General features: G+C 50.9%; 1 protein-coding gene across 2 annotated transcripts in view; it reads right to left on the reverse strand.

Moving 5' to 3' along the window:
* Positions 1 to 18,369, reverse strand: part of Plekhm2 (pleckstrin homology and RUN domain containing M2) — a 42,532-nt gene extending 24,163 nt beyond the window's left edge. For both annotated transcript variants that reach the window (XM_076565607.1, XM_076565606.1), the window contains exon 1: positions 18,126 to 18,369. In XM_076565607.1, coding sequence (XP_076421722.1) covers positions 18,126 to 18,185 — 60 coding nt within the window. In that variant the 5' untranslated portion in view covers positions 18,186 to 18,369. The remainder of the gene's footprint in view (positions 1 to 18,125) is intronic.

Genomic DNA, 18,369 nt, shown 5'->3' on the forward strand with positions numbered 1-18,369 from the left:
GAGCCTCATAACCCAGCATTTGGGAGGCAAAGGCAGGTAGATCTCTGTAAGTTCAAGGCCAACCTCATCTACATAGTGAGTTTCAGGCCAGCCAGGACTACACAGAGAAGAAATACCCAACCCCCCCCCCCCAAAAAAAAAAAGGCCTTGTAAACACTTTACAAGTGTGGGCAGCGTGATGTGGACGACAGTAAGGCCGCTCAGAGACACTGTTTCATCACGGCAGCCACACCATAGCTGATGTCACACAGATAGTAGTCATCATGCTTGGCTTCAAAATCCCTGAAGGAATGTCAGAGTTACCAGGTGTGGTGGCACATGCCTATCATCCCAGCACTCTGGAGGCTGAGACAGGATTGAGATTTTGAGGCTAGCCTAGGCTACACAGACAACCCTTACCGCAAAAGCCAACACAAAGCAAACAAACAAAAGACTGTTTAAATTCCTTCCTGATGTATTTTTAGGAAAGCCCAAGAAAGAGAAACTCAGCACCTCCCAACCAGAACTGAAACATTCACCGCAGGTCCGGAGAGACAGCTCGGGGTTAAGAGCACTGACTGATCTTGCAGAGGACCTGGGCTCAGTTCCCAGCACCCACTCAGCGGCTCACTATGGGGGTCTGTAACTCTAGTTCCAGGGGGCCCAGCACCCTCTTCTGGCCTACATGAGCACCTGGCACACACGTGGTGTGCATACATACATACGGGCAAAACATTCACACACGTAGAATAAAAATAAGTAAATCTTTAAAAGCCTGTAGATTTGAGCCTGTGACTCTCCCTCCTTGTGTCTCCTGAGTCTCACAGAGCAGCGCCCCACTTCTGCGGAGAACTCACCCTGCCGATTAGAGGGTGTCCTCTCGGCAAAGGCAGATTGTTTCAGAGCTGGCAGAACACACCATTCCGTTTGTGTTATCTAGGTTGCCTTGGTGCCGCCGTGCCAGAATTAAGCAGGTATAACAGGTTAAATGGCCTGGAAGGCCTGTGTAGCTCTGGGTAGAAAATGGTGCTTGCCCACGGCCTAAGGTCTTGACTGAGGTGGCAAGCAGCATACACTGTGACCGCTGGGCTGTGACAGGAGCAGTGTCGCCTAAGGTCAGCTCAGCAGAGGCCAGAATCGAGTGGCTCAAGTCTTCAGGAGCCGTATAGTTCAATAGATACTACAACTACCTAGTATGTATAGACATGAATCATCCCCCCCCCCCCCCCCCCGCCCAGCCCAACATAGCAGTCTGGGACTCAAAACCAGCACCCTGTGCATGCTAAACAGCCAGGCTACACTGAATCCATCCCCAGCTTCAGATGCCATTCTTCACAGACATCTACAAAGTCCTGGCGCTTGTCACACTTATATTCCTGTGCTAAAGATAAACTTTATGCAACTATACGTTTGATACGGCATCAGGGATGATAAATATTATTTTAAAGCCAAGAAGGGCATGGGCCTGCTGTCTATTCTGGGCCAGGGACGATTCCTCCAAGGACGATCACTGAGGTTTCCAGGGGCTGAGTGCTGGTGTCTCAGCACAGGGGCAATGGTCCTGAGGCAGGAGCAACCGTGAGGCTGATATGGCTGAACTCGGGGAATGAAGATGGGAGATGAGGCCACGAAGGCCACTGAGGGCCGAATCATGGACAGGCCACGTAAGGGCTTCATACTTCATTTCCAGTTTGATGCGAAGCTGCTAAAGGCTTGAGCACCAGAAGATAACTTGGTCAGATGTGTGTCACAGGCGACTGTGTGGCATGTCCAGACTGCGGAACCCAAGCTGGAGGCAGAGAGCTTGGTTGGGAGGGGGAGCCAGGGCAATGGCATCAGGGTCACTGTGGTGGTGGAGGAAGTGAGAGGGGGTCAGACGGAGGATCTGAAAGTGGTGTCCAGGGGTTCATCAATGGATGAGACGCTATGGATGAGGAAAAGGAAGTGAAGGCAAGTCTAGGTTTTCTAGTCCCAGCCACAGAATGGTCCCATTTATAGGTCAGGTGGCACTCTGCCATGAGACTTGAAAGGGGAGCTGTCCACGAGGTGGTAGGGAAATGGGCTGAGATGCACAGACAGCCATCCTGGATGCCAAGGTCAGGGAAAGGCTCTCTGAGTGCTGCCCAGGGGGTGCCATCCTTTGCCTAGAGGGCTCCACAGGAGCACTTGGAGAACTTGAGAAATACAAGGATGCCCAGGCCCCTTCCTGGACCAACACAGCAGAGTCTGCAGATGGGCCAGACACTACCTTTCTTTCAGAATCCCCAGGAAGTCCCATGCATGGCTAGCTTGCATGGCTGGCAGCAGGTGCAAGGGTCCGAGGCAGGGCCACCCCTTAGCAATCTGACAGGCCTGCAGCCCGGCAGCTGAGGGGGCGGGGTGACACAGGATCAGGTCAGCTGGGGCAGCTGAGGGTCAGATCATGTAGTATATGCTGCAGAAGCCATGTGGAAGAATTTCCAGAGAGAGGGCACCATGGTTACCAGGGTCACAGTGTGCAAGGACCTAAAAGGATGTGATAGGAACCTCGATGAATGGCCCTGGGGTGAGGGGCAGGGAAGTTCCATTGAATATGTTTTGCATAAACAAGGCATTTTTAAAAGGACTGCAATAATTGGAACTTGAAACTCAGCAGATTCTTGATCTTTCTGTTTTGAGTCAAGGTCTCTTGTAGGCCAGGCTGGCCTTGAACTTGCTGTGTAGCCCAGGATGACCTTAAATTTCTGATCCCCCTGCCTCCAACGCCCAGGTGCTGAGATTACAGGTGTTGTTACGCCTGGTTTATGCAGTGCTGGGGACGGAACCCAGGACTTCACGTGTGTTAACTATGCTCTTTACCAGCTGAGCAGCAACCGAGCCCTGATGACATTAAGGGAATGTATCACTATGTTCCCCCCAAGATCTGTGTAGCCTGGCTGCCCCGGAATTCGCTCTGTACACCAGGCTGTCCTTGAACTCACAGAGATCTGCCTGGCTCTGCCTCCTGAGTGCTGGGATCAAAGGCTTGTGCCACCACCCCAGCTATTATCATGAATTTTTAAAGGAGGTAATGGTGGTGTCAGGTCCCGTGGGAAGAAGAATTGTCTACAAGCAACGTACACTGAAGTTGTTACGGATAACTAGAACATGTTCAAAATAACAGGAAAATAAGATAGCGGGAGAAACGGCAGAGAGGGAGGGACCAAAGGGTGGGAGGCAGCAAATACCAAAACCTCCTTTGACCAGTTTTGCTAAAATGATGGTGGACAAACGGGTGGAACAAGAAAGACGGTCTCCATGGGAGCGCAGGGCGGCCTCCTGGGACAGACGCAGGTGGGCTGGTACGCTTGATTACGGGAGGATGGGAAAGTTCCCATCAGAGGAAATTTAAGAGCATCAAGATAAGGGGCTGGAGAGATGGCTCGGTGGCTAAGAGCACTGGCTGCTCTTTCAGAGGACCTGGGTTCAATTCCCAGCACCCACATCAGGTGACTCACAATTGTCTGAAACTCCAACTCCAGGGGAGTCAACCTCTCTATTCTGGCCTTTGCAGATACCTGCGCACACATGGCATACTCACATAGACACATACACATAAATAAAACAACACCCCAAAAAGTAAGATCATTTGGACCAAAGAGAGACTGAATATCACACTATTCTGTGAAGTTGACCTTTTAAAAGGCTTCCTGTTTCCAGACCACACCCTGGACTGGCTAAGCTTCTCTGTCCTCCGATTTTGGGGGTGTGCTCAGGCACGAGGCCCAGGAAGAGCTTGTCTGGTTCATCCTAGACGCCCTTAAAGCCAGGAAGACGCACTCCTTGAGCGCCCTGGGGAGACTGGCCATCACATGACTGCAGCAGCCTCGTGACTTCGGGGAACCGTGGGTGGCACTCGCCACGGAGCCAAGAGCTGTCTGACGCAGAGCGTTCTGATCAGGCCGGTTCCACTCTGTTCCCAGACCTCTCCTATGGACGAATGACTTAAGACAACACTGAATCCCATGCAGATTGGTCCCTGGCTGTGTAAGATCACAAGTGGTCCCGTGCAAAGCTGGGGGCAGGTGACCTCTTCTTGTGTCCTGGCCAGTCAGGACTGAAAGAGACCGCGGAGCTGTCCAGACCGACAGAGAGACCCAGATTCCAGCTCTGCCACGGACTGAGGCTGTCCTGGGGGAAAGGTGGGCCATACTTCTGTCTTCACAGGGCAAGATAAACCCCTGCTTCCACAATATCAGGAGGGTGTGCAAGGCTGCACAAAGGCTGTCTGAACGGCCTGGCAGCTAAGAGGCTCCAGAGAGCAGGACATCCCCACACCTGCCAGTCACAATGGTCCCTAAACCTGTGCCTGCCTCATCCTGCTCACTTGGGGAGGGTACAAACCTACAAATATAAAAGAAACAGCCTGGCAACATGGAAGACGTGTTTCTCTTCTGTTGCTAGGGCTGGAGGTTACCCTGTAAACAGCAGTCTCCCGGCTGGCCTCACAGAGAGCACGCATATTCTGATCGCCCATTGCTAAGGAAACTCTGGGGATTCCAGGGAGCAGAGGAAGGAAGGACGGGTTGCTGCTTCACCTGAGTCACCCCTGAAATAACTAAGCCAACGGCAGCCACACTTAAATGAGCTCAAATGAACGTTGGAACAGACAGAGCAATCCTCGCGGGCACTCGGTCTACATGTGACGCTTCCCTCACTCAGGACTGCTGCAGGGCGTGAGAGCAATCATGTGTCCCAGAAGTGACAGGGCAGTGTCTGTGTGGCAGTTTGGAATTCTACTCCAGGCACGGCCACTGACTGGACAGACTGCAGGACTCTTCCTGCCTCAGCCTGTCCAGTGCTGGGATTACTGTGTGTGCAACCATGTCAGGCAACCCCTCTGGTCTTCACAGACACTTGCTCTTTCTGAGGCAGGTCCAAACCATTTACCATCTTGGGAATCGGGGTGTCCTCAAATTCTTATTCCTAAACTTCTCAAGAAGAGGCCAAAAGAGGACATGTCCAACCAGTGACAGATGGAAAAGAGCCAGTGTGACTATGTCCCTTCAGGAGGGCCTCCATAAATCTGGTCCTTTTTAAACTTTTCATCTGGAGACACAGCCTTAATATGTGGCCGTGTGAATGAGGATGGCCCCCATAGGCTCATATATTTGAACGCATGGTCACCAGGGAGTGGAACTATTTGAAAGGATTAGGGGGTGTGGCCTTTTGGAGGAAGTGTGTCACTAGGGGTGGGCTTTGAGGCTTCAAAAGCCCACGCCAGGCCCATGTCTCTCTCTCTGCTTATGGATCAGGATGTAGCTCTCAGCTACTTCTCCAGCACCATGCCTGCCTGCCAGGTTCCCCACCATAATGACAATGGACTAAGACTCTGAAACTGTAAGCTGCACCCAGTGAAATGGGGGCTTTACAAGAATTGCCTTGGTCATTGTGTCTCTTCACAACAACAGAACAGTGATTAATACAATAGATTACCCAGGCTGGCCTTGAACTTGAGATCCTCCTGCCTCAGTTTCCCAAAAAGATGGCATTACAAACTTTTGCAACTAGGCCCAGCTTAATACTGATCAGAAGTCTAGATCACCTTCAGGCACAGATGCCAGAGACTTGAAGGGAAAGGCTGGTATCCATCATCTAGTCCCTCAAAAACAAACAGATGGACAGGTGTATAGTAAAAATACACAAATAAGGCAACAAGTCGGAGTTATCTAATGAAGCTTCTTTTCGGGGTGTGAGAGGGCGCCTCAAGTAGTCCAGGCTGGCTGTGTAGCCAAGGATGATCTTGATGATGATGATTCTCCTGCCTCAGCTTCCCAAGTGCTGAAGTTAGAGGTGTCCGTCATCATGCCTGGTTTTATACAGTGATGTATAAAACCTTGTGCATGCGAGGCAGGCATTCTATCCACTGAGCTGCATCCCCAGTCCCACACAACTCCTTAAGAATAATAATGCCTGTGTCACATGATCCAGAGAGCAGAACACCACTGCCAAGAGCATTTCGGGGAGAATCCCTAGCAGGGTCTTAGTCAGGACCGGATGCTGGCCAGGGCGGAAGAACTCTGACATCCAAGGGTTTCTAAGACAACCACCGGCCATCAGCAGTTTCCCACGGTCTCAGTAAGAATGCCCCATGCAGGATGGCATGTGAAGGGAGAGAGACCCAGAAAGTGGGGGCAGTGTGTGGCAGCTAGCTAACCACAAACACACTGGAAAATCAGAAAAATAACCACGGGACCAGAACCCTCACTTTATGGCCGAGGAAGGCAAAGGAACCCCCCGTACCACCTGGCCACCTGTGCTGAGACTTCAGAGGCGGCTCCCCCTGCTTCCCTCCCACCTGAGATGAAGCACAGGTTTTGAGGGGCTCAGTAACTGGGCCACGGTGCAGGGAATGTTCTAGTTGCTTCCTTCCTCGACAGCATCAGCTTACAGGCCTCAGCTGTCTGCAGCTCCATCTGCAGAGCTTCTGACTCGGTCTCCTAGTGTTACAGTCTCTACCCTAAGGTTCCACTCCACCTTACCCTGGAACAGATTCCCAGTGACAACCACTTACAGCGGCCCAGGAAGCTGGAGTGTGCAAAAATCACTCCGCATGAGAACCAATGAGAGACCCTGAGATTCACACATGGTCAGTCCCATTTCCTCGTGGGCATGACAGTCCCGTCCTTGAGTTGATGTCTCTTGTGTGGCAGTCGTTCCCCGAGGTGCTCTAAAGGGTCTGTCTGCCATGGCCTGCATTGCCCTTGAATCAATGCTGGTAAAATCAAAGTTTCTTGAATGTCCAAGAGTCGGATCCCACGGCTTTCCCACCACCTCCCAGATCACTGGCTCACACCCTGGACAGCAGCATACATTATACAGGCTGGCAGACCCACTGAGAAGCATCTTGGGAAAAAGGAAAATGGGTTCTGGAGTTTCTTTGTGTGCCTTGTTTAGGCCGTAATGGTGGCTGAGGAGGACAAATCTTTTAGGTAAATTGACAGAATGTGGTTTCTAAGAGCCTGGGCTGGGGACGTGGCTCAGTTGGTAGAGCACTTGTTAAGCGTTCGAGAGGCCCTGGGTTCACTTCCCAATACCACACACACCAGAGAAGGCAGCACAGGCCTGTAATCCCAGTGGGTAGGGGGTCCAGGTTTGGTCAGTCTCAGCAGCACAGAGAATCTGAGGCCATCAGGGATACATGGGACCCTGCTTCAAAAAAAAAAAAAAGAAAGAAAGAAAGAAAGAAAGGAAGGAAGGAAGGAAGGAAGGAAGGAAGGAAGGAAGGAAGGAAGGAAGGAAGAAAGAAAGAGAAAAAGAAAAAGAAAAAGAAAAAAAGAAAGAAGAAGAAAGAAAGAAGAGGAAGAAGAAGAGGAGAAAAGAAAAATTAAGGACTAGAGAGCTGGGTCAGTGGTTAGAGCACCAGTTGTGCCAGGCAGTGGTGGCACACGCCTTTAATCCCAGCACTTGGGAGGCAGGTGGATCTCTGTGAGTTCAAGACCAGCCTGGTCTACAGCGTGAGTTCCAGGAAAGCTAGGTCTGTTACAGAGAAATCCTGTCTCAAAAAACCAAAACAAAACAAAAGAGCACTTGCTTCTCTTCCAGGACCTGGGTTAGGTTTCCAGCATCCACATGGTGACTCACAAATATCTGTAACTCTAGTTCCAGGAGATCCCATGTCCTCTTCTGGCCTCTGTGGACACCAGGCATGTGCACAGTGCACAGACATGTACGCAGGCAAGATACCCATACACATAAAATTAGTTAAGGGCTTACTTAGCACATGCTCCCAAGCCTGATGACCCGAGTTCAATCTCTTGGACCCACACAGTATAAAGAGAGAAGTGACCCTCAAAAGTTGTCCTCTGACCTCCACATGTGCACAGTAGCGTGTTTGTCTCCCCACAAATAATTATATGTAATTGTGGTAGTCTGAACGCAATTGCACCCCCCCCCCCCCGTAAGCTCATAGGGAGTGGTACCATGAGGAGGTGTGGCTTTGCTGGAGGAAGTGTGTCCCTGTGGGGGCGGGCTTTGAGTCTCCTATGCTCAAGCTATGCCCTGTGTCACGGTTCACTTCCTATTGCCTGCGGATCGAGATGTAGAACTCTCAGCTCCTTCTCCAGCTCCATGTCTGCCTGCCTGCCGCTATGTCCCGCCATGATGATAATGGACTGAACCTCTGAAACTGTTAAGCAAGCCCCAATGAAGTGTTTTCCTTTATAAGAGTTGCTGTCAGGGAGTTGGGGCTTTAGCCCAGTGGAAGGGGGGGTGATTGCTGCCAGGGATGGTGGTGAATGCCTTTAATCCTAGCACTTGAGAGGCAGAGACAGGTGGATCTCTGAGTTTGAGGCCAGCCTGGTCTACAATGTGAAATCCAGGACAGTCAGGGCTCTGTTACACAGAGAAACCATGTCTTGAAAAACAAAAACAAAACCAACAACAACAAAAAAGAATTTCTATGGGGCTGGAGAGATGGCTCAGAGGTTAAGAGCACTGGTTGTTCTTCCAGAGGTCCTGAGTTCAATTCCCAGCAACCACATGATGGTTCACAACCATCTGTAATGAAATCTGGTGCTCTCTTCTGGCCTGCAGGGATGCAGGCAGAACACTGTATGCATAATAAATAAATAAATATATTTTAAAAAAAAGAATTTCTATGATTATGGTGAATCTTCACAGCAATAGAAACCCAAACTAACAATAATTTAAAATTTTTTACTCTTTTTTTAAATTTTATGTATAAATTGTTTTACTGGCATCTGTGTATATAGCCACACCATGCCTAAAGCCTGTAGAAGCCAGAAGAGGGCACTGGATCCCCTAGAACTGGAGTTACAGATGGTTGTGAGCACCATGTGCCTGTTGGGAACCAAACCTGAGTTGTCCTCAAGAGCAGCCCGTTAAGATGGCTCTTAAGAGCTGAGCCATCTCTCCAGCCCTAAGAACATTTTTTAAAGTGGTTAAATACTTCTCCTTCCAGGAAGGAGATTGCCCAAATCTCAAAGTCCTCTTCTACCTTGGGAACCGAGGCTGCCTTTCAGAGTGGGGAGAAAACATTGCCAAGAGTCCCTGGGCAAACCCCGGAGGCCCAGGAGGCAGGCACTGCCTGAAAGAACACACTGTGCAGGGTTCTACTCCATTCTTCCTCCAGGCTGGTGCTGGCAGGCAGGCGCTGGCAGAAACCAGCAAGTCACCAGCACCGTGCTGACGTGGGGGAGGGGTTTCTACAAGCCTCCTTTAGCCCAGGCTTCCCGGCTGGGCCTCCTTTGCCTCTGTGCGCTTTCGGTTCCCCTTTCCCTCTCTCCGCTGTGCCTACATGACCTCATGAGTGCTTCCCCCACCCAAGCAGTGTGCCACCAAAGGAAAATGGCCCCCAAGGTCACTGCCTAAATACAGTGTTAGTCTGGAGGACATGATGGAGACCCATGCCTCCAGGCCAAGGCCCAAGCCACGCCATGGTCTAATCAGATATACTGCAGGCTGAAAACGCAGACACAGGGGTGAGGAAGGCTGCTGGAACATGCTGGATTACAAATCATGACATACGAGAGAGGGCTCGAGCTACACATCCATTCGCTGTAATTCTTATTCTTTTACACGGCCAGGTGGTGGTAGCGCATGCTTTTAATCCCAGCGCTCAGGAGGCAGAGGCCAGCCTGGTCTACTGAAGGAGCTCCAGAAAACCAAGACTACACAGAGAAATCCTGTCTCAAAACAAACCATACAAAAGGCTTATTTTTTTATGCTTTGTGTGGTGAGGCATGCAGAGGTCAGGGGACCACCTCTAATGTCCATTCCTCAGGAACACTGTCCACCTTGGGTTTTTTTGAGGTAAGGTCTCACACTTGGCTTGGTCACTGGATGGGCTAGGCTGGCTAGCCATCAAGCCCAGCAATCAATCAATCCTGCTGTCACGGCCTCACCAGTGTGCACGCATGGTCCACCAGTGTGCAAGCATGGTCCGCCAGGGGCACGCATGGTCCACCAGGGGCAAGCATGGAACACTAGGGGAGGCTTTTTTTTTTTTTTTTTTTTTTTTTAGTTTTTCAAGACAGGGTTTCTCTGTGTAGTTTTGGTGCCTGTCCTGGATCTCACTCTGTAGACCAGGCTGGCCTCAAACTCACAGAGATCCACCTGGCTCTGCCTCCTGAGTGCTGGGATTAAAGGCGTGCGCCACCACCGCCCGGCTTTATGGGCGGCTTTTTTTTTTTTTTTTTTTTTTTTTGGTTTTTCGAGACAGGGTTTCTCTGTGTAGCTTTGCGCCTTTCCTGGAACTCACTTGGTAGCCCAGGCTGGCCTCGAACTCACAGAGATTCGCCTGCCTCTGCCTCCCGAGTGCTGGGGTTAAAGGCGTGCGCCACCACCGCCCGGCTATGGGCGGCTTTTTAAAGTGGGTTCTGGTAATCAAACGCTGGTCCTTGCTCACCTTATTGACTGATCCACCTCCACAGACACCACACACACACACACACACACACACACACACACACACACACACACACACACACACTGCCACCTGTCTCATGTTTGTCTCTAGAATGAATCCTGTTTCCCAGGATTTGCTCACAAGAGCACTCAGCACATTCAGCAAATACATAAAGCACGAGTAGTTTATAGAGGACCAGCCCACAGGCTAACCCATGGGACGGGGAGCAGAGGAGTGTAACTGGGGACACACAGGAGCAAAGTATAATGATGTGCATGTGTGAGTGTCATGATGAAACCCATTGGTGTATGCGTTAGAGAGACCAACCTAGAGAGACACATGATTATCATCTTAGGGCGGACATCATGGAGAAATGGAAAAGGGCAGGAGCCAGAAAAATGGTTCCAAGGTTAACCCTGCTCTTTCTGAGATGAATGGCTTCGGACACACTGCCTCCCAGAGCCTCCCCTCCCTACGTTAGGCAGACAGTAAGGGCTGCCCTGCCATTGTGTGGTGTTACTGATGAGAAAGGTGTGGAGATAGGAGCTGGCTCTGAGTAGATTAAATGTAGGGAGCCCAGGTCAGTGATTCCCTCTTCCTCTCAGGGGGTTTGGTAGCTCCAAGCCTCAGCAGCCTCCGGACACCCAAAACAAAGAGCTTGAATGAGGCTGGGGGATGTGTGGTTCAGTGGGTAGGGAGCTTGCCTTGTGTGCACAAAGCCTTGGTTGGCTTCCACCCTCAGAACACATAAAACTGGGTGAGGTGTTCCATGTGGAGACAGAGGGATCAGAAGTTCAAAGACATCCTTGGCTATGTAGTGAGTTCAAGGCCAACATGGGCTTCATGAGACCATCAAAGAAAAAAAGCAGAGAACTTGTGCTAAAACTGACCAGTGACCCACGGCTTCCAAGAACTAAGGTGGGGATCTCGTGGATTTCAAATGTGGGGATCTCGTGGATTTCAAATGTGGGGATCTCGTGGATTTCAAATGTGCACAGTCTCTTCCTTGTTCTCCCTTGCCAATGGGTTACTTTGATTTTCTTTGTTCCCACCAGTAAACAGCTGTCTGAGGAGGAGAACAGACTACAGGAAACAGATACGTTCTTCCCTGTGTGTTTCTGGAATGTTTAACACTTATAAGCAAGGGGAGAAGACGAATCACAGATACATAAGATAGAGAAACCTGAAGCAGGGCCACCTGGCTAGAGGACAGGGCACGCACTCAGGTCCCTAGGTGAAACCAACAGACCAGTGAACTTCCACCCTAGGCTGGACCAGGATGCTAATTCCAGGCAAGGGCTGTTCTATCTGCACTGCAGGGCAGGTTCCAAACGCCACGCTGGGGAGCCCCTTTGCCACCAGGGAGGCCACCTGGGAGAACCACGCAGCAGACAGGAGGGCCCCGGTGTTTCCCGTGGATACGGAGAACTGTCAGTTCTGACAGCGACACTCCAGGGACGAGCCGGAGACAAGCACTCCAGCACGACAAACGGTCTGCCCAGGAGATGAGCTACCTAGAAAAGCCAGACTTCCCTCCCCGCAACATCCACACTCAGCTCCCATCTCAGCGTCTCTACCCCTGTACCCTTGCTCAGTACGCTGCTAGACCTAATGTTTGGCAGCTGACAGCAGATGTTCAGTTTTTCCATGACCCTTCTTTCACACCAGGCTCCACATACATGAGTTTTGAGGGAGGTAACCGGATCACCATGAAGCCACCCAACTTTGGAGCCTTGGTCTACCATGGAGCCCATTATTGTCAGCAGGGGGCGGTTTCTCTAAGCCCAGGACCTGGCCCTTCCATATGAAAGGCTCTAAGCTAAAGCCAACCCCAGGATGGACAAGGCCTCGTGTGTTCTGTGATGGGTGGAAAGGACCACAATGTCACGCGGCTTCAAATAGAAACCTGATGTCAGAGAAGCGTCGCATAAAAAGAGAAGCATATTGTAAGCCGAATAGGCCAGGCTCAGGAAAAGCGGGCACCACCTGTCCCACATCTGTTCCTGGTCCTCAGTGGGGTGACCTACAGAGTCAGAGCCTTCATGCACACCGTGGGATTCCTGCCTGAGGGTCCTTGGGTCCTTCAGAGTCTCTTCTGCAACCAAAGAAAAAGAGCCATGGCCAGAGCCACAATCCAGCAGAAGGAAAAGGGAAGCGCCTCGCTTGGTAAAATATGTATGTGGCTATTATTTTATTTAGCTCTTCACCGGGGCAATTTGAGTCACTGGGGGGTTTTAGAACATTTTCCCTGGAAGCAGAGAGAACAAAACTATTGATCTAAAGCATCGGGCCAGGACTTTCACTAATTTTCAATGCACTAGCAAGGCGAAGCTATCTGAAGGAGTCGAAAAGTGGGGAATGCCCAGACGTGGCAGCATGTGCCTTTAATCCCAGCACTCAGGAGGCAGAGGCAAGGGGGATCTCTGTGAGTTCAAGGCCAGCCTGGTCTACATAGAGAGTTCCAGGATAGCTAGTGATATGTAGAGAGACCCTGTCTCAAAAAACAAAAGAAATTCGGAGAAAAACCCACTCCCAGGACAGCTGGGCTGGGTGACAGCAGCAGTCTGGTCGCCAGAGTTCCCTGGATCTAGACTCAATGGGGCCTGGGAGGGCGGCGGCTCCAGCCAATGGAGGCCTGGGAGAGAGGCCTACAGTCGATGGGAGCCGGGAGTGTGGGTGGGCGTGGGAGGGAGGCTTCCGGCCGATGGGGGCCCATGTGCTGGAAACAGGCCCTCTCTGAGCCTCACTGAGCAGGCGGCAGTCTACCTCAACCAAGCAGGTGAAGAAGCTGGCCAGACAAGCAGCCGCTGTGTTACCACCAATGCCTTATGAATTCATTTGCCCTGTTTAAGGAGGGGAGACACAGGACGGTTACTTTTCATTGCATACTTGAGATCTCTGTGGCTTTATTATTATTAAAAATAATAATTATGGCCGGGTGGTGGTGGCGCACACCTTTAATCCCAGCACTCGGGAGGCAGAGGCAGGCGGATCTCTGTGAGTTCAAGGCCAGCCTGGGCTACCAAGTGAGTTCCAGGAAAGGCGCAAAGCTACACAGAGAAACCCTGTCTCGAAAAACCAAAAAAAAAAAAAAATAATAATAATAATAATAATAATTATGATAATTTTGAAGGTAGGGTCTAGGCTAGCCTTAACTTCATGGCAATCCTCCTACTCCAGCCTTCCCACAGCTGAGTATTTGTGTGTTTTTGTTGTTTAATTTTTTGGGTTTTTGTCTTTTTTTTTTTTTTTTTTGGTTTTTTCGAGACAGGGTTCTCTGTGTAGCTTTGAGCCTTTCCTGGAACTCACTTGGTAGCCCAGGCTGGCCTCGAACTCACAGAGATCCGCCTGGCTCTGCCTCCCGAGTGCTGGGATTAAAGGCATGCGCCACCACCGCCCGGCTTTTTTTTTTTTTTTTTTTTTTTTTTTTTCGAGACAGGGTTTCTCTGTGTAGCTTTGCGCCTTTCCTGGAGCTCACTTGGTAGCCCAGGCTGGCCTCGAACTCACAGAGATCCGCCTGGCTCTGCCTCCCGAGTGCTGGGATTAAAGGCATGCGCCACCACCGCCCGGCTTTTTTTTTTTTTGAGACAGGGTCTCGTCTAGCCTAGGCTGGCTTAGAACTCTCTATGTAGCCAAGGATGATCTTGAATTTTTGATCCTCCTGCTTTTACCTGCTAGTGCTAGGATTACAGGTATGCACCCCCACACAGTGCTGGGGGTCCAGTCCAGGACTTTATATATGTTAAGGCAAGCAGCCTACCACTGAGGTACACCTCTGGTCCATTTGGTGTTTTCAGGATGTGGGTGGTGCATATGTGTGGTGTAGTGTGTGTGTGTGTGTGTGTGTGTGTGTGTGTGTGTGTGTGATGTGTGTGTGTGTTTTCAGAACGTGTTGCTTAGCACAGTGTCATGAGCCTGTGATGGCAGGAAGGCATTGTTACAGGAGGCTGGTCCCCTGGGCTACAGTGAGTTTGAGGTCAGCTCAGGCTACTCTAAGAAAAGACTTGTTTTCTTAGAGTAATTCTTACTTTTCTCCTTCAGGAGCGATCCATGCGAAGCTACCCTCCCGAGTCTTCATACTCTGTCTCAGGCCATGCAGTGCTAGCTTGACTCTGAAATGGCCTTAGAGAAGATCTGACTAAATATCCCTCATCTTCTACTATAATGTTGCTTCCAGGTGGATGGAGACCTTATCCCTGTCCCATGTGACCTTCCTAGAACTTAGGACAGTGGCTTTCAACCTTCTTTATGCTGTGACCCTTTAATACAGTGCCTCATGCTGTGGTGACCCCCAAGCATAAAATTATTTTCATTGCTACTTTATAACTGTAATTTTGCTACTGTTATGAATCCTACTGGAAATAGCTGATATGCAGGACATCTGATATGTGACCCACAGGTTGAGAGCAATGAGGACCATGGGAAGGTACACATGAAACCAAAAATGCTCCATCACTATGTGATTCATGGTGCCCACGTTCACCCCGCAAACCTGATCTCACATAAAGATGCAGCCGCAATGCACACTGGGCTACTACAGGCCTGCTCACACTCAGTTCTCTGAAAATGCTCCCCAGCCCGCCTTGACAGGGACTTTTTTGGGTATACCCATGTAGTATATATATAAACTACTGCCTGTGGGCCAAATGTAGCCTACCTACCTATTTTATAAAGGTTTACTGGAGTACAGCCTCTCCCATCAATTGGTTGCTTTGGAACAAAAAAGGAAAGAATTGGGTAATTTCAGCGAAGGCTCTATAGCTTGGAAATATCCACCACCTGGTCCTTTAAAAAGTTTACAGGAAGCAGGTCATGGTGCCCCAGGTCTATAATTGTAGCTATTTTGGAGGCTAAGGGAAGAGGTCACAATTTCAAGAACAGCCTGAGCAATGTAGACCCTGTCTCGGAAAAGTAAAAAAAGGAGTACTCAGGATGTAGCTCAGTTGGGGGAGCACGTGCCCAGCCTCCAAGAGGCCCTGGGTTCAATCCCCAGCATCCCACAGAAGCAGGGTGTGGTGATGCCCGCCTGTAATTCTAGGGCTTGGGAGGTGAAAGGGAAGGTCAAAAGTCATCAGGGGTCATTTGTGTCAGCCTGGGCTATCTAAAAAAATTAGATAAACGCCGGGCGGTGGTGGTGCACGCCTTTGATCCCAGCACTCCCAGGAGGCAGAGGCAGGCGGATCTCTGTGAGTTCCAGGCCAGCCAGGCCAGGCTACAGACTGAGTTCCAGGACAGGCTCCAAAAGTTACACAGAAAAACCCTGTCTCAAAAAACAAAACAAAACAACAACAACAACAACAAAGATAAAATAAAATAACAAAAATAAAGAAGGCTGTGATCGTAGGTCATGGTAGAGAGCTTATAGAGCGTGCCCACAGCCCTGGGTTCTAGTCCTATCACGGAAACACACAAGGAAACACTAAGTTGCAATAGCGGCCGAGACAGTATTTTGGCCTAAGAGTGTGGTAGGCATTGTGCTGAGCATTGCAAGTATATTATCTCATGGAACTGAATTCCCGTTATAACATCATGAGCAGAGTCTGACCTGTGAGGTCACAGAGGCTCCACTGTCTGCCAGGATCATTATGCCCAATGGTAAATCCAGAATCCAAAGCTGGGCCTGGGTCTGTGCACCTCTGGCCTGGGTGCCAGGCTGTATGGCTTTTCCAGGGTGCACATTCTAGCCACATCTAGCAGAACCCTTGATACTTTTGAGGTTAGCCTGTCTCCTCGTCATCCTCAGAAGACGACCCAGGGGGTCCTGTTCCTTCTAGCCTGAATACCTCTCTCTCTCTCTCTCTCTCTGAGAAATCTACCAGTTCATCAAGGCTTAGTTAAAGTCTCCCTCTCTCAACCAACACAGAGTCTCGGAGGGCTGCAGCTGCCGCTTAAAAGGTTTAATTTCATTATTTTATTAATGTGTGTCTGTGTGGGGGTATGTGCACAGAGTGCAGGCGCCTGAGAAAGACAGGGGCTCAGTCACCTGGAGCTGGAGTTACAGGCAGCACGGAGCCACCCCATGTGGGTGCTGGAATCCCAACTTAGGTCCTCTGGAGAAGCTGCTGGTGCCCTTGGCCACTCGGTTCTCTCTCCAGCCACCTTTTTTTTTAAATTTACTCCTCTTCCTCTATCACGAGTCCTGGTGACTGAACCCAGGTCACCCAGGTTGCACACCATCTCAGGCTTGTAAGCACTTCTACCCACTCTACCATCTCGCCAGGCCTGCCATGGCCGCCCTTTAGAGCACAGATGGGACTCTTCCTTGTTGTTTTGCTATCACTGCATAGCTCAGCCTGCCTTCAAACTAAGTAGCCCCGACTAATGTCCTGCCTCGGAGTAAGTCTTATTAGATGCAGAAACCTTTTTATTTTTCATTTGTTTATTTTTTCGAGATAGGATCTCCCTATGTAGCTCTGGCTGCCCTGGAACTTACTATGTAGACCAGGCTGGCCTCAGAACTCACAGAAAGCGGCCTGCCTCTGTCTCTGCCTCCCGAGTGCTGGGCAAAGGCATGCACCACTTTGCCCAGCTAGAAGCAGAAAGAACCTTAAAAGAGGCCAGGCATAGTGGTGGGCACCTTTAATGGCAGCACTTGGGAGGCAGAGTGTGAGGTCCAGCCTGGTCTATTTAGACTATTTAAAAAGAAAGAAAGAAAAGCAAGAGGAGGGCCAGAGAGATGGCTCAGTGGGTAAAGGCGCTTGCTACCGAGACTGACAACCTGAATTTGATTCCTGGAACTCACATGGTAGGAGAGAACCAATTCTCAAAAGCCGTCCCCTGACTCCACTCTCCCACCCGGGCATGTGGGCACACATCTATACATACAGATACCCGCGTACACACACAGAGTAAATAAAATATAACTTTAAAAAGAGCAGAAAAGGGAAGCTAGTCAATCTTTTCAAATCACGCAAGATATTAAAAACGAAGTAGAAATAAATAAATATATTCTGATTGCCCATGTAGGTTTTCAGTGGATATGAATTCTACCACGTAGCTTGGGATCCCTTTGTGATCCCTACTCCTACTTTTTGTTTTTGACACGGAGTCTCGCTGTGTAGTCCAGGCTAGCCTGGATCTCAGGATTCTTCTCTGGCCTCCTGAGTGCTGGGATGGCAGGCATACACCACCACACCCAACCTTTTGAGGCTGGCCTATCTCCTCAACTCACGTGCATGCCCTTGACAGGTAGTCATTTCTACCCGGAATTGGGGCGATGACCAATACTAGCAAGCCCCAACGCAAAGTATCTTAGCGTCACTCTGTCCCACGGCTCACTATCCAAAAATACAATCCTAGGCGCTTCGGGTCCTCAATCAGAACTCTGCAATTAGCTTTTTCTAAACTGCCATCCCGTAGTAGGATGACTTGCCAGGACGCCAGGCAAAGTCGCGGGGCACAGCCGGGGTGACAAGCAAGTGCTGGTCCTCGGCCTTTGCCCTGAGGAAGGATGGATGCAGTGAATTCCTCAGGGATGCTCTCTATGCCGGGTCCTCCCCGGAGCCTTCCCGAGGTGTCACGGGCCCCCCTCGGCAAGAAGGCAAGGCCGAGTCGGGCACCGGGAGCTCCGAGGACGCTGACCTCAACTTTATTTTTTAAAAATAGCTCGGAGGCCGCGGTGCTCCCGGGAGCCGCCCGCTTCCCCTGCAGGGCTCGGGGTCGCCGGGAGGACGGTGGCCCGGGGTCCCAGTCACAGAGGCGACCCGGGAGGTGAGCGACAGGGACCGAGGAGGGGCCGGGGCCGAAGGAGGCCACTCACCTTCTTCACCGACAGCGAGATGTTCTCCAGGATTCGGTCCTTCACCTCCCGCGGCTCCATGGCGCCGCCGCCGCCGCCCCGTCGCCGCTTCCCGCGCCGGGCGCCCGGGGCCGCCGCCAACCGCTGCCGCCGGCCGTGCGGGGGCTCCGTGGTGCCGGCCGCGGGCCCCGGCGCCCGCCGCCCTCGCCTCGCCTCGCCCGGGCCTCGCTCCTCCGCCGCCGCCGGCGCCTCCCGAGCGCGGAGC

This window comes from Peromyscus maniculatus, chromosome 2 (assembly GCF_049852395.1).
Source record: "Peromyscus maniculatus bairdii isolate BWxNUB_F1_BW_parent chromosome 2, HU_Pman_BW_mat_3.1, whole genome shotgun sequence".
Classification (NCBI taxonomy): domain Eukaryota; kingdom Metazoa; phylum Chordata; class Mammalia; order Rodentia; family Cricetidae; genus Peromyscus; species Peromyscus maniculatus.